The sequence below is a fragment of the Dendrobates tinctorius genome, unplaced genomic scaffold, assembly GCF_039654945.1.
Source record: "Dendrobates tinctorius isolate UK_male_01 unplaced genomic scaffold, ASM3965494v1 ptg000157l, whole genome shotgun sequence".
In the NCBI taxonomy this organism is placed as follows: domain Eukaryota; kingdom Metazoa; phylum Chordata; class Amphibia; order Anura; family Dendrobatidae; genus Dendrobates; species Dendrobates tinctorius.
Window position 1 is genome coordinate 3691657 of NW_027361824.1, and position 23292 is coordinate 3714948.

Consider the following 23292-nt stretch of genomic DNA (forward strand, 5'->3'; position numbering starts at 1 on the left):
AGCCAGCCCTCCCCCCCCACAACTTTAGCCAAATAACCCCCATTTTTCAGTGCGTAACTTGTATTATGACGTTAATTAAGGTTGACAAGCTTAAGTAAGAAGAATTGATGCTTTTGGCATTCAAATGGGCACTGTAGGTGTGTTTCCTGTCCTCCTCTCACTGCCGACTTTTATTCCCCATTGACTTACATTGGGTTTCGTGTTTCGGGACGACCCCGACTTTTCCCTATAATCGGACGATCTTGCTCGACCCGACTTTTGGAAAAGTCGGGTTTCACGAAACGAAACGCGACCCTAAAAAACCAAAAGTCGCTCAACTCTAATATATATATATATATATTTTCCATATTTTGGGGGTCTCTGCATTTTTATTTTTTTTAAAAAGTAAACAGTGGAGAGGCATGAGCAGATGCAGCATCAGTACAAATGTCTGCGGTTCCATTTTTCGTTACTTTTCAATCCATGCCTTCCACAAACAAGCGCTCGCGCATCAGCACAAAAAAATAGTTATGGCTCCTGGGAAAAGGAAATGAAAATCAAGAATGCAAATGTGTAAAGGGGCCGAGTCTTTGGGGGCTGACATTCCTTGCTAATCCTCAGTGGAGCCGTTAGTGTAGGATTGCGGGGGTCTGACTCTTGCACCGCTCCTGAAGGGGCCACCGCGTCAGGCCGCCAAGAGCGCCATATCCAGCTCAGCGTCCTCTACAGAGATGTGGAAGTAGCAGCAATTAGAAGTGCAGAGAACAGTGATGCGGACCCTCAGCGAGCACAGACCCTCCTGGCTTATTGTCCGGCGTTCAGGGGCTCGGTGACAGCTGCTCCTGTATTCTGTGCTGAATACGAGTCTAGACGAGCGAGCGGACAGCTGCACAAACAGGTGCCTGTACCCGCCGCCAGCCTGGGGGCAAAGCGCTGTGTGTACTAATCTCTGGGGGGGCATCGCTGTCCTCTATATTATGGGGGAGGGGCATATCGCTGACCTCTGTATTATGGGGGGACACATCGCTGACCTCTGTTATGGGGGGGACACATCGCTGACCTCTGTATTATGGGGGGACACATCGCTGACCTCTGTTATGGGGGGGGACACATCGCTGACCTCTGTATTATGGGGGGCATCGCTGACCTCTGTATTATGGGGGGACACATCGCTGACCTCTGTATTATGGGGGGGCATCACAGACCTCTGTATTATGGGGGGCATATCGCTGACCTCTGTATTATGGGGGGCATCGCTGACCTCTGTATTATGGGGGGGGCATCGCTGTCCTCTATATTATGGGGGAGGGGCATATCGCTGACCTCTATTATGGGGGGGGTATATTGCTGACCTCTTTTATGGGGGGGTATATTGCTGACCTCTTTTATGGGGGGGACACATCGCTGACCTCTGTATTATGGGGGGGGACACATCGCTGACCTCTGTATTATGGGGGGGACACATCGCTGACCTCTGTATTATGGGGGACACATCGCTGACCTCTGTATTATGGGGGGGACACATCGCTAACCTCTGTATTATGGGGGATGCATCGCTGACCTCTGTATTATGGAGGTGACATTGCTGTCCTCTGTATTATGGGGAGACACATTGCTGACCTCTGTATTATGGGGGAGATACATTGCTGACCTCTGTATTATGGGGGAGATACATCGCTGACCTCTGTATTATGGGGGAGATACATCGCTGACCTCTGTATTGTGGGGGTGACATATCGCTGACCTCTGTATTATGGGGAGACACTTCGCTGACCTCTGTATTATGAAGTTTTCCATGGGATGTGCTAATTGTTGTATCCTGGGACATCTAGTTCCTACGTGTATCACTCTTGTTGTCTCTTGATTTGCTCTCTGCTTTACACCTCTGTCTCTCTCTCTACAGACCTCTCTGGGGGTCCAGGTGCGACGCTTCAAGACGCTGGGGGATCTGATCGCACTTTACTTGCAGCCCAATCAGGGGATGGTGTGCACCCTGTTGTACCCTGTGGAGCGAGAGAAGGAGAAGGACATCATGGAGGACAGAGACTATTCTGGTCAGGATGCTTCTTTATTTGGGAATGCTGGAACTTGTTGTCCTAGTTTAGCTGGTTGTTACTCTCTCTTTCATGCCTTCGATTTTTCTCATTTGTCGACAGCGTTTTACAGGTTAAATCCTACTTTTACCTATCTTATACAGAGAGGAGAGCATCTATGGCAGACTCTGCAGGGAGGGGATCACATCAGCGGTGTATGAGTGTATAAGGAGGAGAGCGTCCATGGCAGACTGTGCAGGCAAGAGATCACACCTGTTGTGTATGAGTGTATAGGGAGGAGAGCATCCATGGCAGACTCTAGCGTGAGGGGGATCACACCGGTTGTGTATGAATGTATAGGGAGGAGAGCATCCATGGCAGACTGTGCAGGGAGGGGATCACACTGGTGGTGTATGAATTTGTAGGGAGGAGAGCGTCCATTGCAGACTCTGCAGGGAGGCGATCACTCTAGTGGTGTATGAGTGTATAGGGAGGAGAGCGTCCATGGCAGACTCTGCACGGAGAGGATCACACTGGTGGTGTATGAGTGTATAACAATAAGAGCATCCATGGCAGACTTTGCAGGGAGGGGTGTTGTGAACTCTCTTAATCCGACTTTTGAGGCAAGGCTCCCTCTGGTGGATGCTGCTGGTAGTGGAGCTGGTCAACATGATGTTAACCCAAAAGCTGCAGAAGATAATTGGAGGAGTGGGGGTAGTGACTGGGACTACATAAGCGAGCAGACTTCTCTGTGGCTGCTGGTGATACTCCTTTCTTTGCTTACTGAGGATTTCTGTCTGCTGCCTGATCCTGCATTTTTTCAGCTAAGTGTCATTTGCTAAACCCTTTGCATCTGATTTTGCCTTGCTGTCAGGGGTCAGCTTGCTCCCGCCCTGTATTTTTGTATCTTGTGTTTGCTTGCTCAGTCCCCCGCTGTATTAGCCTGTTGCTAGCCGTCAGTTCACACCTGAGTGCTGATATAGTGGGGGCGAGGTTGTTCAAACCTCAGTATTTTTGTACATCAGTCGTGTTGGAATTGTTAGGGTTTTTGCTTGATTGCAGACAGTGCCTTTTCTGTCCTGTCTAGTCAGTTTGGGCCCCATCATTTGCTCAGTTTATTTTCCTACCTGTGTTTGTGCTTCATCTTGTCTCACGGACAATATATGTTTAGGGGCTGTCTATTCCTTTGGGGATCTGCTTCGGGGCAGTTTAGATTTCACCTTTCTGTCTTTAGGCTTAGTTAGTCCTCTGGCTGTGACAAAGCGTCTAGGGCAACGTAGGAACGCTCCACGGCTACTGCTAGTTGTGTTGTTAAGATCAGGGGTCTGCAATCCGCTGAGCGACCAACCTCTCTGGTGTTCTGTTGGCATAGCCTATTGCGCTCTCCTCCTCTGTGACCTATTCATAACAGAATCACCGGCCAAACTGTAGATTCTATTCTAGGGTACTCAAAAGGAGGGAAGAATTGCAAAAAAAAAAAAGTCAGAATTTTTTTATATATTTTTTCCTCTTTTTTTCTCTGGGGCCTTAGGAGGATTTTTTCCTTAATGGAGACTAAGCAATTGTCTGATCGTGTTGAGCAGCTTGCTGCTGAAGTGCGGGGAGTTTCCGCCTATCTCGCCCAATCATCTGTTGTAGAACCAAAGATCCCTACTCCTGATGTGTTTTCTGGGGATCGGTCTAAATTTCTGAACTTTAAGAATAATTGTAAACTATTTCTTGCTTTGAAGCCTAACTCATCGGGGAGCTCAGTGCAGCAGGTTCAAATTGTCATCTCCTTGCTGCTCGGCGATCCCCAGGATTGGGCTTCTTCTCTAACACCTGGAGATCCTTTTCTGGCTAATGTAGATGCGTTTTTTCAAGCCCTGGGGTTATTGTATGATGAGCCTAATGCTATTGATCAAGCTGAGAAAACCCTATTGGCATTAAAACAGGGTCAAGATGATGCTGAGTTATATTGTCAAAAATTCCGAAAGTGGGCGGTCCTTACTAAATGGAACGATGATGCCCTAGCAGCTCTCTTTTAGAAAGGTCTGGTAGAATCCGTAAAGGATGTTATGGTGGGATATCCTGTCCCCTATGGTCTTGACGACTCTCTGTCATTGGCCATTCAAGTTTATCGACGTTTACGTGAACGTAAAACTACGCGAGAGGCGTTGCCGCCTTTCAAACAAACCTCTGAACCTATGCAATGTGATAGGGTTTTGTCTAGGGTGCAACGTCAGGAGTTTAGAAGGCATAATAAGTTGTGCTTCTTTTGTGGAGACGCCTCTCATACTATTCCTGTCTGCCCTAAACGAGAAAAGTGTTTTGCTCACACATTTGCGGTGGGCAGTGTACAGCCTAAGTTCCTTTTGGCGATTACCCTGATCTACTCCTTGTCTACATTTTCCGCTAAGGCTTTTGTAGATTCAGGAGCAGCTTTGAATCTGATGGATTTTGACTTCGCTAAACGTTGTGGTTTTCCCATGATACCCCTGGGGACTCCTATTCCTTTGAGGGGTATTGATGCTACCTCTTTGGCGGAGAATAAACCTCAGTTTTGGACCCAGGTGATAATGCGGGTCGCCCCGGACCACCAAGAGAGTTGTAAATTTTTGGTGCTGCACAATTTGCATGATACTATTGTTCTGGGGTTCCCCTGGTTGCAAACCCATAATCCTGTGCTGGATTGGAAATCTGTGTCTGTGGTGAGTTGGGGCTGTCAATGTGCTCTTGGTGACACTCCTTTTTTTTCTCCACCTCTCCCCAGTCTCATGATATTCCTGACTATTTGGCTGATTTTTCTGATGTATTTAGTGAGAGTAAGTCTGCGTCTTTGCCTCCTCATAGGAGTTATGACTGTGCAATTGAGTTGATGCCTGGGTGTAAATTTCCCAATTGTCGGCTTTTCAACAAATCGGTACCCGAACATGATGCTATGCGATCTTATATCAAGGAGTCGTTTGAAAAGGGTCATATTAGACCATCCTCGTCACCCTTAGGTGCTGTTTTTTTTTGTTTTTTTTTTTCGTGGCCAAGAAAGATGGTTCATTAAGACCGTATATTGATTATCGTTCCCTTAACAAAATCACTGTTAAATATCAGTACCCGTTACCCCTGATTTCTGATTTGTTTTCCAGGGTCAAAAGTGCCTGTTGGTTTACCAAACTTGACCTCAGGGGGGCGTATAATCTTATTCGCATCAAGCACGGGGATGAATGGAAGACGGCGTTTAATACTCCGGAGGGACACTTTGAGTACCTGGTGATGCCTTTTGGGCTCACTAATGCCCCTTCTGTCTTCCAGTCCTTTATGAATGATATTTTCCGGGACTTTGTGGATAAGTTTTTGATCATTTATGTGGATGATATTTTGATCTTTTCCTGTGATTGGGATTCTCATGTGGAACATGTCCGGACTGTGTTCCGGATCTTGAGAGAAAATACTCTGTATGTTAAGTGATCGAAATTCATTTGATTCATTTTGTCCCCGTCTGCTATTCAAATGGACCTGGCCAAGGTACAGGCCATCTATGATTGAGTTCAGCCCAGTTTTTGGGTTTTTCTAATTTCTACCGTAAATTTATAAGTAATTTTTCTGGTATTGTTAAACCACTGACGGATTTGACCAAAAAAGGCGCTGATGTGGTGAATTTGCCTCCAGAGGCAGTCTCGGCGTTTCAGGAGCTTAAGCGGAGATTCACTTCTGCTCCGGTTCTACGGCAACCTGATGTTTCACTCCCATTTCAGGTGGAGGTAGATGCTTCTGAGATTGGTGCAGGAGCCGTTTTGTCTCAAAGGGATCCGCTAACCTCTAAGATGAATCCCTGTTCCTTCTTTTCTCAAAAATTTTCACCATCTGAACGTAACTATGACGTGGGGAATCGGGAATTGTTGGCCATGAATTGGGCATTTGAAGAGTGGAGACATTGGTTGGAGGGAGCTAGACATCAAGTTGTGGTCCTCACCGACCACAAGAATTTGATTTATCTTGAATCAGCCAAGCGCTTGAATCCGAGACAGGCTAGGTGGGCCTTGTTTTTCACGCGTTTTAATTTTGTGGTCACCTTTCTTCCTGGCACTAAGAATGTTAAGGCGGACACCCTTTCTAGGAGTTTCTTTGCAGATTCTCTTATTGTGACCGAGCCTACTACCATTCTACATGAGGGTGTGGTTATTTACGCCATTTCACCCGATTTGAGACTTGCCCTGGAGGAATTTCAGGAGGACAAACCTGAGCGATGCCCTGTGGGGAAATTGTATGTTCCTGACCAATGGAGGAAAAGAGTGATGGCTGAAATTCATTGCTCCGCGCTGACTGGTCATCCGGGTATTTTTGGTACCAGAGATTTGGTGAGTCGGTCTTTTTGGTGGCCTACCTTATCTCGTGATGTCAGGAATTTTGTGCAGTCCTGTGGGACTTGTTCCAGGTCCAAGTCCTGTTCTCGTTCTAGTTGTTTGTTGATGCCCCTGCCGGGCCCAGGAGGCCATGGACCCATATTTCAATGGATTTTTTTTCTGATCTTCCTGTCTCTCAGAGAATGACTGTTATCTGGGTGATTTGTGATAGATTTTCTAAGATGATCCATCTTGTACCACTCCCGAAGTTGCCATCTTCTTCTGAGTTGGTGCCCCTGTTTTTACAACAGGTGGTTCGTTTGCACGGGATTCCTGAGAACATTGTGTTGGACAGAGGAGTCCAGTTTGTTTCCAGATTTTGGAGGGCCTTTTGTTCTAAACTTGGAATTCAGTTATCTTTCTCATCTGCATTTCATCCTCAGACCAATGGACAAACTGAGAGAACAAACCAGACTTTGGAATCCTATTTGAGATGTTTCATATCTGCTGATCAGGATGACTGGGTCTCATTTCTGCCATTGGCCGAATTTGCTCTAAACAATAGAACTAGTTCCGCCACTTTGATGTCTCAGTTTTTCTGTAATTTTGGTTTTCATCCTCGATTTTCTTCGGGGCAGGTGGAGGCTTCTGCTTGCCCAAGTGTAGATTCTGTGGTGGACAGAATTTAGCAGATTTGGGACCAAGTAGTGGACAAGTTGTCCCACTCTCAGGAAAAGGCCCAATGGATTTCCAACCGCATAGGACCTTTGGTCCCCGGTTCAAAGTGGGTGATATGGTTTGGTTGTCCTCAAAAAATATTCCGATGAAGTTTGCGTCTCCAAAATTCAAGCCAAGGTTCATTGGACCTTATAAGATTTTGGAAATCCTTAACCCCGTTTCTTTCCATTTGGCTCTTCCAGGTACGTTCAAGATTCATAATGTTTTTCACAAATCATTGTTGAAAAGGTTTGTGGAGCCAGTAGATCCTGTGGCGGCGCCCCCTGACCCTGTATTGGTTGAGGGTAATTTGGAATATGAGGTAGAGAAAATATTGGACTCTCGTCTGGCTAGACGGAGACTCCAGTACTTGGTCAAGTGGAAAGGATATGGCCAGGAGGATAATTCTTGGGTCTCTGCTTCCGATATTCATGCCGAGAGATTGGTTCGTGCTTTTCACCGGGCCCATCCTGATTGGCCTGGTGGTGTGGATGAGGGTTCGCTGACCCCTCCTCAAGGGGGGGGGTACTGTTTTGAACTCTCTTAATCCGACTTTTGAGGCAAGGCTCCCTCTGATGGATACTGCTGGTAGTGGAGCTGGTCAACACGATGTTAACCCAACAGCTGCAGAAGATAATTGGAGGAGTGGGGGTAGTGACTAGGACTACATAAGCGAGCAGACTTCTCTCAGTGGCTGCTAGTGATACTCCTTTCTTTGCTTATTGAGAAATTATGTCTCCTGCCTGATCCTGCATTTTTAAGCTAAGTGTCATTTGCTAAACCCTTTGCATCTGATTTTGCCTTGCTGTCAGAGGTCAGCTTGCTCCCCCTGGGGCTGCTGGCTCCTGCCCTGTATTTTTGTATCTTGTGTTTGTTTGCTCAGTCCCCCGCTGTATTAGCCTGTTGCTAGCCGTCAGTTCACACCTGAGTGCTGATATAGTGGGGGTGAGGTTTGTGCAAACCTCAGTATTTTTGTACATCAGTCGTGTTGGAATTGTTAGGGTTTTTGCGTGATTGCAGTGCCTTTTCTGTCCTGTCCTGTCTAGTCTGTGTGGGCCCCATCATTTGCTCAGTCTATTTTCTGTCTGTGTTTGTGCTTCATCTTGTCTCGCCGACAATATATGTTTGGGGGCTGTCTGTTCCTTTGGGGATCTGCTCCGGGGCAGTTTAGATCTCACCTTTCTGTCTTTAGGCTTAGTTAGTCCTCCGGCTGTGACGAGGCGTCTAGGGCAACGTAGGAACGCTCCATGGCTACTGCTAGTTGTGTTAAGATCAGGGGTCTGTAACCTGCTGAGCGACCAACCTTTCTGGTGTTCTGTTGGTATAGCCTATTGCGCTCTCCTCCTCGGTGACCCATTTATAACAGAGGGGATCACACTGGCGGTGTATGAGTGTACAGGGAGGAGAGCATCCATGGCAAACTGCAAGGAGGGGGATCACACCAGCGGTGTATGAGTGTACATGGAGGACTCCTACACCGGTAGACTCTGCAGGGAGGGGATCACATTGGCGGTGTACGTGTGTATAGGGAGGAGAGCATCCATGACAGACTCTGCAGGGAAGAGATCGCACTGGCGGTTTACGTGTGTATAGGGAGGCGAGCATCCATGGCAGACTCTGCAGGGAGGGGATCACACTGGTGGTGTATAAGTGTACAGGGAGGAGAGCATCCATGGCAGACTCTGCAGGGAGGGGATCACATTGGTGGTGTATGAGTGTATAGGGAGGAGAGCATCCATGGCAGACTCTACAGGGAGGCGATCACACCGGCGGTGTATGAGTTTGTGGGGAGGAGAGCGTCCATGGCAGACTCTGCAGTGAAGAGATCACACCGGCTGTGTATAGGGAGGAGAGCGTTTATGGTAGACTCTGCAGGGAGGGGATCACATTGGCGGTGTACGTGTGTATAGGGAGGAGAGCATCCATGACAGACTCTGCAGGGAAGAGATCGCACTGGCGGTTTACGTGTGTATAGGGAGGCGAGCATCCATGGCAGACTCTGCAGGGAGGGGATCACACTGTGTACATGAAGGAGAGCATCCATAGCAGACTCTGTAGGGAGGGGAACACACAGGCGGTGTATGAGTGTACAGGGAAGAGAGCATCCATGGCAGACTCTGCAGGGAGGGGACGACACTGGTGGTGTATTGGTGTATAGGGAGGAGAGCGTCCATGACAGACTCTGCAGGGAGAGGATCAAATCGGCGGTGTATTAGTATGCAGGGAGGAGAGTATCTGGATTATTTTGTACGGGGTCTGCAGTCTGCTATCCAGTATATAAATGCTGATGATTAACCCCTGAATGACCGGAGCTTTTTTCCGCTTTTCACTCCCCTTTTTCCCAGAGCCATAACTTTTTTTTATTTTTCCATCAATATGGTCGTGTGAGGGCTTTTTTTGCGGAACGAGTTGTACTTTTGAACGACACAATTGGTTTTACCATGTCGAGTAACAGAAAATGGGAAAAAAAATTCCAAGTGCAGTGAAACTGCAAAAAAGTGCAATCCCACACTTCTTTTCTCCTTCGACTCATTGGGGGACACAGAGACTGTGGGTGTGTGCTTCTGCCGTCTGGAGGCTGACACTAAGTATACAAAAAAAGAGTTAGCTCCTCCTCCGCCGCATACACCCTCGCCCCCAGACCGGGCGTAACTCAGTTTTTGCTTAGTGTCTGATGGAGGCACACGCAGTCTGGCGCTCCAGACTAGATTTTTTTTTTTGGTCTCTTTCTATGAAGATAAGATAGGGGCGACGGATCCTATAGAGAGGGTCCGATCTCCCCAAATCATCAACGGGCGACCACGTGTGAGTAGCCCTCCACGTGTTTTCTCTCCTGCACCGAGGGACACATCTGGGACTTTTCCCCAGACAACCATTTTTCTTTGTTATTTTTCTAAAGAGGTGGCAACGCATCCTGATAAGAGGATTCGGTTCCCCATGAACCCCAGCGGGCGAGCACGTGTGAGTGATCCTCCACGTTGTTACTCTCCTGCAACGTGGGAATGCATTAATGCCCCTACCACCCCTAGGTAGGAGACCAGGGGTGGTTCTGGAGGCGCAGGTGAGCCAAGGGAGCGAAGCGTCGAAGACTGGTGCAGTAGCCTCCCCCTCCCGGCCCAGGGATGGGGTTGAGAGCACCACAAGCCCACGGCGCAGAAGCCACAGGGGGGAGGCCCGGCTCACCTCTCTTGTTGATGGGCGTGGAGTGTGGCCAGAGCACCGTCGGCGGCCGCGGCCCCCGCTGTATGGTGAGGCCCGAGATTCCGCCCGCCCGCCGGCCGACTTCCGGGGGTAGCCGGAAGCCCCGCCCACTAACTTCCGGGGGCGGAGAGCGGCAGGCGCGCTCAGTTACCGGGGAGCTCCCGCCCTCCTCCCTCGAACGCCGCACGTGTAGTGCGGCCAGAAGCCCCGTCGGCGGCCGCGGTCCCCGCTGTATGGGGAGGTCCGGAGTTCCGCGCGCCCACCCGCCGACTTCCGGGGGTAGCCGGCGCGCACAGTTACCGGGGAGCTCCGCCCCCTCCCCCTCCTCATTTCCTCGCGAAGTGCGGCCGGAAGCCGCCGCCTATCTCCCGGAGTGCGCCGCAAGTGCCCCGGCGAGTAACGCCGCACGCCCCGTGGAAGAGACGCAAGGTGGACATTACCGGTGGGTGAGTGCAACCCCGTTTCGAGTGCCGCACTAGTGGTCAAGGAAGGGGTTATCCTCCTCCTCCTACCCTACCCTGCAATATGTCTGGCAAAGGGAAAGCTCATTCTTTCCTATATGCTGTTTGCATTTCCTGTGGGGTCAGGCTGCCTAAGGCGCAGCCGGATAAATTTTGTGAAGCCTGCACGCGACGCTTGGGTGGCAGAACTGATATCGTCCGGGTACAAGATAGAGTTTGTCGGACTCCCGCCACGGCGATTATTCATTCCCGGTTTTCCGGAACAGTATCGCAGGCAGAGGGTTTGTTACAGGCCATAATGACGCTACGGCGCAACGGGGTCATTGTCCCAGTGCCGAAAAGCGAAGAGGCACAAGGTTTTTACTCCAATCTGTTTTCGGTCCCCAAAAAAGACGGGACAGTAAGGCCAGTACTAGATCTAAAAATCCTGAACAAATTCATCAGAGTCAGGCGGTTCCGGATGGAATCCCTCCGTTCGGTCATTGCAGCCATGGATCCAGGGGAGTTCCTGGCCTCGATCGATGTGCAGGATGCATATCTGCACATTCCGATTTTTCCTCCACACCAGAGGTTCCTGCGTTTTGCGATCGGAGGGCGACATTTTCAATTTGTTGCTCTGCCCTTCGGTCTGGCCACTGCTCCCAGAGTCTTTACGAAGATAATGGCGGTGGTTATGGCCATCCTGCATGCTCGGGGCATAACGGTACTACCTTACCTGGACGACCTGTTGGTAAAGGGGCCGTCGTTTCAGGCGTGCCAGGAGAATGTCAGTATCACGCTGGATACCCTGGCCCGTCTAGGCTGGTTGATCAATCGGAGCAAGTCGTCCTTGGTTCCAGCCCAAAGAATCGTGTTCCTAGGCATGATTTTCGACACCTCCCGGGGGCTGGTGATCCTCCCTCAGGACAAGGCGCGAAAAATCAAGCAAGGAGTACGGAACCTTCTGCAGCCGGGCACCAGACCCATCCGGTACGGCATGAGTGTGTTGGGCAGAATGGTGGCAGCGATGGAGGAAATCCCGTTTGCCCAGTTCCATCTCCGTCCGCTTCAGCATGCGCTCTTGTCAGCATGGGACCGGAGGCTGCTGTCTCTCAGTCATCGGTGCAAGTTGTCTCCGCTGGTCCGACATTCACTCCGGTGGTGGACTCGCGACTCGTTCCTGGTCCAGGGGAAACCTTTTCCCCCGGAGCAGTGGTTGGTGGTGACGACCGATGCAAGCCTGCATGGTTGGGGAGCAGTTTTCCAGAGTCACACAGCTCAGGGGCGGTGGTCCATTCAGGAGATAATTCTCCCGATCAACATTCTGGAGATACGGGCAATACGATTGGCCCTGCAACATTTCCAGCGTTTCCTGAGACACCGGCCGGTGCGCATTCAGTCGGACAATGCTACAGCAGTAGCATATGTCAACCATCAAGGAGGCACGCGCAGCCAGGCAGCCATGCGCGAGGTCGGGCTGGTACTGCGTTGGGCAGAGAAGAACCGCGTGGTAATTTCAGCGGTGCACATTCCGGGAGTCGAAAACTGGGCAGCAGATTTTCTCAGCCGACAGAGGGTCGCGGCAGGGGAATGGTCCCTGCACCCCGAGGTTTTTCAACAGATCTGCCAACGGTGGGGGACACCGGACGTGGACCTTATGGCATCCAGAGAGAACGCCAAAGTACAAAGGTTCGTCGCTCGATCCCTCGACCCACAGGCAATCGCAGCAGACGCTCTGGTGCTTCCGTGGAGCCAGTTTCGTCTCCCGTACTTGTTCCCCCCGCTACCTCTGCTTCCAAGAGTCATCAGGAAGTTAAGGAGAGAGAAGGTTCCAGCAATTCTGCTGGCCCCAGACTGGCCTCGGCGGGCCTGGTATGCAGATCTGGTTCAGCTAGTGGTGGACGTACCCTGGCGTCTCCCAGATCGGCCGGACTTGCTGTCCCAGGGGCCGATCTACCATCCGAACTTAGGGGCCCTGTGTTTGACGGCGTGGCCATTGAATCTTGGCTGTTAACACAGGCAGGATTCAGGCGCGATGTGGTAGCCACGATGGTGAGTGCCCGAAAGCCTTCTTCGGCGAGAGTATATCATCGGACTTGGGAAGTTTTTTTCCGTTGGTGTAGGGATCGCGGAGTGGCTCCTCTGGTTTTTTCGATCCCCAACGTACTGGCTTTTCTGCAGGCAGGGCTGGACGCAGGATTGGCTCCGAGTTCGCTCAGAACGCAGATCTCGGCTCTGTCGGTGCTTTTCCAACGAAAGGTCGCTTTGGTCTGGCAGGTTAGGACGTTTATGCAGGGGGTCGCACATTTAGTACCCCCCTATAAGGCGCCGACGGAATCATGGGACCTGAACTTGGTGCTCAGGGCCCTTCAGGAGGCTCCTTTCGAACCGTTACAAGAGGTTTCCTTACCTTACCTGTCCAGGAAGGTCGTTTTTCTGGTAGCTATTACGTCTATTAGGCGGGTTTCGGAATTGGCGGCTTTATCTTTTAAACCGCCGTTCCTGACTTTTTATAAGGATAAGGTAGTTTTAAGGCCAGCTCCTCCCTTCTTGCCGAAGGTTGTCTCTGCATTCCATATCAACGAAGACATTGTCTTACCCTCGTTTTGCCCGGCACCGGTGCACAGGGTAGAAAAGGCATTGCACACCTTGGATCTGGTAAGAGCTCTTAGGAGGTATGTGACAAGGACAGCTCCTTTCCGCCGGACAGACTCTCTATTCGTGATCCCAGAAGGGCGGCGGAAGGGGCTCGCTGCGTCCAAAGCGACTTTGGCCAGATGGGTTCGCCTGACGATCCAAGAATCTTATGAAATTAGTGGCACGCCAGTTCCGGCAGGGATCAAGGCACACTCTGCTCGAGCAGTGGGTGCCTCATGGGCACTGCGACACCAAGCTTCAGCGGAACAGGTGTGCAAAGCAGCTACCTGGTCCAGCTTGCATACGTTTGTCAAACATTATAACGTACATACCCAGGCATCCTTGGATGCAAGCCTGGGAAGAAAGATTCTCCAGGCAGCAGTTGCGCACCTCTAATCAGGGGCGCAAAATAGCATGGATTGGGTGAGCTAAGATCCCGCCCAGGGACTGCTTTAGAACGTCCCACAGTCTCTGTGTCCCCCAATGAGTCGAAGGAGAAACATGGATTTTTGTGAGTACTCACCGTAAAATCCTTTTCTCCGAGACGCTCATTGGGGGACACAGCACCCACCCTACTAGCCAGTTGGCTTTTGCTTATTTTGAGTTATACAACTCCTTATGTAAGGATCAGGGTGGTCCCTTTTCCAGACGTATAATTTCTTGCCTGAATTTAAGGCGCGTTCTCCTACTGCTTATGCACTAAACTGAGTTACGCCCGGTCTGGGGGCGAGGGTGTATGCGGCGGAGGAGGAGCTAACTCTTTTTTTGTATACTTAGTGTCAGCCTCCAGACGGCAGAAGCACACACCCACAGTCTCTGTGTCCCCCAATGAGCGTCTCGGAGAAAAGGATTTTACGGTGAGTACTCACAAAAATCCATGTTTTTTGGCTTTTTTGCTAGGTTCGCTAAATGCTAAAAATGACCTGCAATTATGATTCTCCAGGTGATTACGAGTTCATAGACACCAAACATGTCTCGGTTCTTTTTTATCTAAGTGGTGAAATAAATTCCAAAGTTTGCGAAAAAAAATTAAAAAATGCGCCATTTTCCGAGACCTGTAGCCTCTCCATTTTTCGTGATCTTGGGTCGAGGTTAGGGCTTATTTTTTGTGTGCCGAGCTGTCGTTTTTAGTGATACCATTTTAGTGTAGATACAATCTTTTGATCACCCGTTATTGCATTTTAATGCAATGTCGCAGTGACCAAAAAAACTTAATTCTGGCGTTTTGATTTTTTTTTTCACTACGCCATTTAGCGATCGGGTTAATCCTTTTTTTATTGATAGATTGGGCAATTCTGAATGCGGCAATACCAGATATGCCTATGTTTGATTTATTTTTTTGCTTTATTTTGAGTGGGGCAAATGGGGAGTGATTTGAACTTTTGGGTTTTTTTTTCGGTTTTTTTTTTTCATTTTTTAAAAAACATTTTTCGGCATGCTTCATCAATAGCCTCCATGGGAGAAGAAGCTGCCACAACTCGATCGCCTCTGCTACATAGAGGCGATGCTCAGATCACCTCTATGTAGCAGATTTACTGCATTGCTGTGAGCGCATTGCATTGGTTGTCACGCCGACGAACCGATGACCCCCGATCACGTGAAGGGGGTCAACGGTGAACGCATTTCCGTCCGGATGTCCGGGAGAACTTGTTAAATGCCGCTGTCAGAGTTTGATAGTAGCATTTAACTAGTTAATAGTCGTGGGCGGATCGCTATTCCGCCCGCGGCTATTGCGGCCACATGTCAGCTGTTAAAAACCACTGACATGTCCCAGCTTTGATGCGGGCTCACCCCCGGAGACCACATCAAAGCGGGGGTGCTGTCATCGGACATATTATTCCGTCCGATGGCAGAAGGGGGTTTAAAGGAATTTTCCTATAACTGATTTGTCTGTTTTCATTGTGTTTCAGATGGGGAGGATGAAAAGCCTCCTCTGCCACCTCGGTCGGCCTCTGCTAGTTTCTCTGGAGGGTCTTTGGTGCCAAGCTGTGGAGATATGAGTGTGTCTGAGAGGTAAGAAAGCCAAGTAATAGAAGCAGAAGAAGGCAGCTGATTGTGACAGGAACTCTTCATGTCGGGGTTTGGTGTATCTGCTTCTGGGAAAGCTGGGTGACTACCATTATGGTCGCTCTTCTAATCCTTTACAGCTCCAGTAACGGGCTGAGCACCGTGTCCCATGATTACCTGAAGGGCAGCTACGCTCTGGACCTGGAAGCTGTGAAGTCCGGAGCCACCAGTCTGCCGCACCTCAACAAGACGCTGGTTCACTCCTGCAAGCGTCTGCACGGGTAAGACATGGAGAGGGTCTGCGCCCGGCCTCGTACCAAGGGGTCAACAGGTAAAGGGATATAAAGACTAGAGATAAGCGAATATTTCAATATTTGGTTCTGCTCACAATCGCCAAATTTGCAATATTCGCCGATTTAATTGCAGAAAATAGCCGAAATCATCCTGCGAGTCAGAGCTCACAGCTGGGGGCTATGGGAGATGGTATTCTCAGACCGGTAAAGGGCCATGGATATAGGCCCCCCCAGCCTAAAAATAGCAGCCCACAGCTGCCCAGAAAAGACACATCTACAGTGGGGCAAAAAAGTATTTAGTCAGTCAGCAATAGTGCAAGTTCCACCACTTAAAAAGATGAGAGGCGTCTGTAATTTACATCATAGGTAGACCTCAACTATGGGAGACAAACTGAGAAAAAAAAATCCAGAAAATCACATTGTCTGTTTTTTTTTCATTTTATTTGCTTATTATGGTGGAAAATAAGTATTTGGTCAGAAACAAAATTTCATCTCAATACTTTGTGATATATCCTTTGTTGGCAATGACAGAGGTCAAACGTTTTCTGTAAGTCTTCACAAGGTTGCCACACACTGTTGTTGGCCCTCCAAAGGTTTTCTATAGGGTTGAGATCTGGAGACTGGCTAGGCCACTCCAGGACCTTGAAATGCTTCTTACGAAGCCACTCCTTCGTTGCCCTGGCGGTGTGCTTTGGATCATTGTCATGTTGAAAGACCCAGCCACGTTTCATATTCAATGCCCTTGCTGATGGAAGGAGGTTTGCACTCAAAATCTCACGATACATGGCCCCATTCATTCTTTCATGTACCCGGATCAGTCGTCCTGGCCCCTTTGCAGAGAAACAGCCCCAAAGCATGATGTTTCCACCACCATGCTTTACAGTAGGTATGGTGTTTGATGGATGCAACTCAGTATTCTTTTTGTTCCAAACACGACAAGTTGTGTTTCTACCAAACAGTTCCAGTTTGGTTTCATCAGACCATAGGACATTCTCCCAAAACTCCTCTGGATCATCCAAATGCTCTCTAGCAAACTTCAGACGGGCCCGGACATGTACAGGCTTAAGCAGTGGGACACGTCTGGCACTGCAGGATCTGAGTCCATGGTGGCGTAGTGTGTTACTTATGGTAGGCCTTGTTACATTGGTCCCAGCTCTCTGCAGTTCATTCACTAGGTCCCCCCGCGTGGTTCTGGGATTTTTGCTCACCGTTCTTGTGATCATTCTGACCCCACGGGGTGGGATTTTGCGTGGAGCACCAGATCGAGGGAGATTATCAGTGGTCTTGTATGTCTTCCATTTTCTAATTATTGCTCCCACAGTTGATTTCTTCACTCCAAGCTGGTTGGCTATTGCAGATTCAGTCTTCCCAGCCTGGTGCAGGGCTACAATTTTGTTTCTGGTGTCCTTTGACAGCTCTTTGGTCTTCACCATAGTGGAGTTTGGAGTCAGACTGTTTGAGAGTGTGCACAGGTGTCTTTTTATACTGATAACAAGTTTAAACAGGTGCCATTACTACAGGTAATGAGTGGAGGAAAGAGGAGACTCTTAAAGAAGAAGTTACAGGTCTGTGAGAGCCAGAAATCTTGATTGCTTGTTTCTGACTTATTTTCCACCATAATATGCAAATAAAATGAAAAAAAAAAACAGACAATGTGATTTTCTGGATTTTTTTTTCTCAGTTTGTCTCCCATAGTTGAGGTCTACCTATGATGTAAATTACAGACGCCTCTCATCTTTTTAAGTGGTGGAACTTGCACTATTGCTGACTGACTAAATACTTTTTTGCCCCACTGTATTAGATGCACCAATTTCTGTCGCTTTGCCCGGCTCTTCCCTCTTGCCCTGTAGTGGCGGCAAATGAGGTCCATATTTGTGGAGTTGATGTCACCTTTGTATTGTTAGGTGACGTCAAGCCTCCGGTCAGCTGACACCTAATAACAGTGAAAGCAGAAGCGGCGGATGGGAGTATTCATCAGCCACTCCTGCACTGTCAATATATAAAAATAAAAAAAAAAACCTGCGTGGGTTCCCCTGTATTTTTCATAACCAGCCAGGCAAAACTGACAGCTGGGGACTGGAAGCCTCAGCTGTCAGTTTCAGCAAAGCTGGTTATTAAGAATAGAGGGTTCCAAACAATTTATTTTTTAATTATTTAAATATATAATTTAAAAAAACTGCATGAAGTCCCCCCCCCATTTTTGACAACCAGCCTTGCTAAAGCAGACAGCTGGGGGTGGTATTCTCAGGCTGGCAAGGGGCCATAGATATATCTCCCCCCAGCCTAAAAATAGCAGCCCGCAGCCACCCAGAAAAGGCATAGCTATTAGATGCTGCAATTCTGGCGCTTTGCCCGGCTCTTCCCATTTGCCTTGTAGCAGTGGCAAGTGGGGTTCATATTTGTGGGGTTGATGTCACCTTTGTATTTTCAGGTGACATCAAGCCCACGGCTTAGTAATGGAGAGGCGTCAATAAGACACCAATCCATTACTAATCCTATAGTTATATGGTAAATAAAGATGCAGCCAGAATAAAGTCCTTTATTAGAAATAAGGCTAAACACAGTTTTCCATTTTATTTTATTTTTAAAATAACAACCACAGCTATACTCGCCTAAAGCCTAATTCTACCGAAGCCCTCGTTCTCCTGTAATCAAACTAAAATAAAAAAACAACAATATCCTTCACCTGTCGGTCATTCTGTCCCACGCCGTAATCCATTTCTGGGGGATTAATATATTTCAATTTGGACGGTGCCAAGATGTGACCATCCAGGCTGAGAACCACTGGTGACTGAGCTGCTGCGAGTGCAGCCTCAGTGACGTAGTCAATGTTAACCCCTGTCACTGATGCTGCGTTCCCAACAGGGATGAAGTGCTGTGACCTCAGCACCGTGGGAAAAAGTCAGTGATGAGGTCACTGTAGTTCAGGCTCAGTGACTTCACAGCAGATCACTGTGAGAATTTCACCCACGACGGGTCTAGCTCTGCTACATCTACATGGCAGGCTGCATGGTTGCGTGTGCTCAGTGTCTGCCTGTGAACTGCTATTCCCTGTCTGAGGGCACCACAAGCGTGAGAAAGGTCTCCTGCTTGCGGTGTCTGTGTTTTCATACAATGTGACTGGGGTTAGTAATGGGGGTGTCTTATTGACACCTCTCCATTACTAACCTCAGGGCTTGATGTCACCTGACAATACAAAGGTGACATCACCCCCCCAAACTATCACCCCACTTGCCACAGCTACAGGGCAAGTGGGAAGAGTGAGGCTAAGTTCCAGAATTGTCATCTTAGTGATTAGCCTTTTCTGCAGTGGCTGAGAGCTGATGTTTTTAGCCTGGGTGAGGTAGTATCCATGGGCCCTTCCTAGACTATTAATATCAGCCCGAAGCTGTCTGCAATACCTTTGCTGGTTATTAATTATAGGGGGACCCTATGTCTTTTTTTGATTAGGGTCCCCCATTTTAATAGCCAGTAAAGGCTAAATATTCAGCTGTGAGCTGATATTAATAGCCTGGGAAGCTCCATGGGTATATCACATTCCCAGGCTATAAACATTGGCCCCCAGCCGTCAGCTTTCACTCTGCTGGTTAAGAAAATTACGCGGGAGCCCACGCCATTTTTTTCCCAAAAATCTTTTATTAAATACATGTACAGTAATTTGCAGACACACTGTACTAATTGTATTTGTCACTGACATCTATTTCTCTACCTTTTCTATGTGTATTTACTTTATGTAACCCATCTATTCTATCCTGTCGGCTCCTGCAGTGATGTTAGAGTATACGGCAGATGAATTGCTGGCGTTTCTTCTATCCATGTAATATATAGATATACGAGTATATGTGTGTGTCATTGACATCTATATATCTGTGTATGCCATATGTATATATCTATTCTATTCAAACCTGTGACGCTGTGATTTCTCCTTCGTCTCATTGGGGGACACAGGTACTGTGGGTGTATGCTACCGCCATCTAAAGGCTGACACTAAGTAAACAACACAAGGTTAGCTCCTCCTCCGCCGCATACACCCTCGCCCCGATTGCGGGCGGAAACCAGTTTTATGCTTAGTGTCCTTTGGACGCACACATGTCTGGTTTTTCTCCAGACTCTTTTTTTTTTTTTTTTCTCTATGAAGATAAGACAGGGGCGACGGACCCTATTGAAAGGGTCCGATCTCCCCAAAACCATCAACGGGCGAGCACGTGTGAGTATCGTCTCCACGTATCCCTTCCTGAACCGTGGGACATATCTGGGTCATTTTTCCCCAGACTTTTTTTTTTTCTCTCTCTTTTTGCTATGAAGACTAGACAGGGGCAACGGATCCTATTGAAAGGGTCCGATTTCCCCAAGCCATCAACGGGCGAGCACGTGTGAGTGTCCCTCCACGTATCCTCTCCCGCGACGAGGGACATGAGGCCGGACTTAGCCCTGACCACCCCTAGGTACGGAAACCATGGGCTGTACAGAGGCACAAGACAGTCCGATCGGCCCCCACTGCTCCACCAACGCTAGACGGCGGTGCTGCAAGGCGGTGGACGGTCCCTCTCCTCAGCCCTGGAAGGAGGACGGAGCTAGGGTGCCTGCACCGTCCTGGACATCACCCCCCTTCCCTCTACCTGAAGAAGTCGTCAGCGTCCAGCATGGATAGGATGGCCGGGGAGCGGTGGCGTCCAGAGAGCCCTTACTTCGTGCGCTTCTAGGCTGTGCAGGAGTGCTCCCATCAGCAGAATGGGAGACCAGAGTGTTCATGCATTGTCAAGGTGCCCGGGTTCGTACAGCAGGAGTGGACTAACAGGGTTTCCAATGTACGCCCCCTCCCCTCAATTCCCTTCCCCCCTGGCGGCGTGACGGATGCCGTGCCCGACGCCGGGTACTGGCGCCGGCTCCGTCCTTGGTATGAGGCGGCCTGCCGCCCGCAGTCACCCCTTCGCGGGCGGACACTAAAAATCCAGCCCGCGGCTTCGGCCGGTGGTAGGCCGCGGCCGGAAGTCCTGCCCTCCCGGTGCAACGTCCCTTCCGGCGGCCCGCCCTCCGGAGCCTGGTCGGGCGCCGGATAAATTTATCCCCCGGCTTCGTGTCAGGGTAGGCCGCAACCAGGAGAGAACGGTCGGCCCGCCCATAGCAGGACTGCGCACAGCTGAGAGGAGAAGCAGCACGTGTGGGGGACACAGGACCGGGTAAGTGCGGTCCCGACCGCGAAAGGCACGCTACGGACAAGCGAGGAGTGCTCTCCTCCACCCCCCCCCCACCCCCACATCCCCTAGCAAAGCAGTAGTGATACCTGTCGGATACAATATGGCTGGGAAAGGGAAGACGCACACGTTCCTATACGCTGCATTCATCTCCTGTAGGTCTTCGTTTCCGCGGGCGCAGAGCAATAAATTATGCGAAACCTGCGATTCCTAACGCGCCCAGGAGCCCTCCCCTGCGACCAAGCCCAGTGATCCAAAACCTCCGGAAGGGGCCCTAGCACTGTCGCAGTCTATGGCGTCGCTTACAAAGGCGATCAAGTCTCTTCACGCCCCAGACAGGGGCAAGGATAGTGGCTCCCTTATCTGGGAGGGGTCCTCCACCTCACAAGAGCCTCCGGCCTGCAGGGGCCGCTCTCATTCCAGGCAGGTGCAAAGGAAATGAACCCACACGGCATCTCCCGGCCCATCCGGTGCCTCGGCATCCGTGAGTTCGGCATCACGCTCTCCTTCACCAATTGTCATGAGCGCGCAGAGTTCAGGTTATGACTCAAACGAGCCGCTGGACCTAGATACCCCGGGATGTCGAGAAACAGTTGATAGCATCATCGAAGCTGTTAATCAGACGCTGGGGATTGAGGATGACGTCACCTTGGCCTCAGGCCATAGGGTATCCTTTAAGCGGGCTAAGCGTCCGCATAGAGTGTTTGGCACACACCCAGAGTTTGAGGACATAGTGCAACGTCACAGGGAACGGCCAGATAGGCGTTTCTCGGGCCGTAAGACGTTAGAGGCAAGATATCCGTTTGTCCTGGAGCTCTGTAAGAAATGGGCGGAATCCCCGGTGATGGATCCACCAGTGTCACGCTTGGCCTCGAAAACCTTGTTATCCGTACCTAGTGGTTCATCTATTAAGGACCCCACTGATTGGCTCAGAGAGAGTTTGGCTAGCTCAGTTTTTGAAGCATCAGGATCGGCACTCTCTCCCTCGTTCGCGGCAACATGGGTAACCAAGGCCATGATGTCATGGTCAGAGTCATTGAACAAGGTCTTGCAGGATAAAGACCTGCCTGCAGAAGTATCAGAGATCGCGAGTCAGGTTGCTATGGCTGGTGACTACTTAATCAACGCTTCCTTGGATGCGGCCAATTGTGCGGCACTGGCGGCCGCAAACGTGGTAGCCATTAGGAGAGTCCTATGGTTAAGGACATGGTGGGCCGATTCAATTTCCAAGAAATCCTTGACTTCCCTGCCTTATCAGGGTGGCCGCCTGTTCCGGGAAAAGTTAGACCAACTCATCTCCGATGCTACAGGGGGAAAAAGCAGCTTCCTCCCGCAACAAAATGTCAAACACCCGTTTCGCCAGGCTCAGGCGCGGTTTCGGGCCTTTCGCAACCCCGGGTGGACGGCAGCGGCCAGCTCTGCCGCTGCAAGTCGCGCAAACAAGGACAGGGAGCGACAGGTCTCATACAGAGCCAACCCACTGGGGAGGATGCGTGCGCACCAGCCCAGGTCAAGGGGAACCAGGGTCCAGAGACCCTCAGCTAAATGACTCGGAGCACTTTTTAGGCGACATCAGCAGAGTAGGCGGCCGCCTGCTCTGCTTTCTCCATGTCTGGGTTGCGGTAGCACGTGACTCATGGTTGGCGGAGCTGGTGTCCTCAGGGTACAAGATAGCGTTTATCAAATGTCCCCCAAAATGTTTTTTCCTGTCCCGACTTCCCAAAGTGGAGCCCCGAGCAAGGGCGTTGCTAGGGGCCATGAATTCGCTCCAGCGCAACGGAGTCCTTGTTCCCGTACCAGAGCACGAGAAAGCTCAGTGTTTTAATTCCAATCTGTTCGCGGTCCCCAAAAAGGACGGGACAGTCAGGCCGGTTTTGGACCTGAAGCGCCTGAACAAGTTCATCAGGATGAAACATTTCCGAATGGAATCTCTCCGTTCAGTTATATCAGCCATGGGCCAAGGGGAATACTTGGCCTCTATCGACATCCAGGATGCCTACCTGCACGTCCCCATTTTTTCTCCGCATCAAAGGTTTCTACGTTTTGCCATCAATGGCCTACATTTCCAGTTTGCAGCACTGCCCTTCGGGCTAGCCACTGCCCCCCCAGAGTGTTCACAAAGGTGTAATGGCAGTCGTTATGGCTGCCTTACACTCTCGGGGCATAGTCGTCTTACCATACTTAGACGACCTCTTGGTGAAGGGCCCCTCGTTTCGGGCATGCGAAGAGAATGTCAGCATTACGCTGGATACCCTCTCCCGCTTAAGGTGGTTGGTCAACAGGAAAAAATCATCCCTCGTCCCAGCCCAGAGGATTTCCTTTTTAGGGATAATCTTCGACACCTCCCGAGGATTGGTAATTCTCCATCAAGACAAAGCCCTAGCGCTCCTACAGCCAGTCCCGCACACCATTCGGTTTGGAATGAGGATACTAGGGAAGAGGGTGGCAGCAATGGAAGCGATTCCGTTTGC

At 49.9% G+C, this 23292-nt stretch overlaps 1 protein-coding gene across 2 annotated transcripts in view; it reads left to right on the plus strand.

The window, feature by feature from the left end:
• INPPL1 (inositol polyphosphate phosphatase like 1) overlaps positions 1–23292 on the plus strand; it is an 81955-nt gene that overhangs the window by 29414 nt on the left and 29249 nt on the right. For both annotated transcript variants that reach the window (XM_073548471.1, XM_073548472.1), the window contains exons 3-5: positions 1883–2033; positions 15237–15339; positions 15474–15614. In XM_073548471.1, the coding sequence (XP_073404572.1) occupies positions 1883–2033; positions 15237–15339; positions 15474–15614 (395 nt within the window). The remainder of the gene's footprint in view (positions 1–1882; positions 2034–15236; positions 15340–15473; positions 15615–23292) is intronic.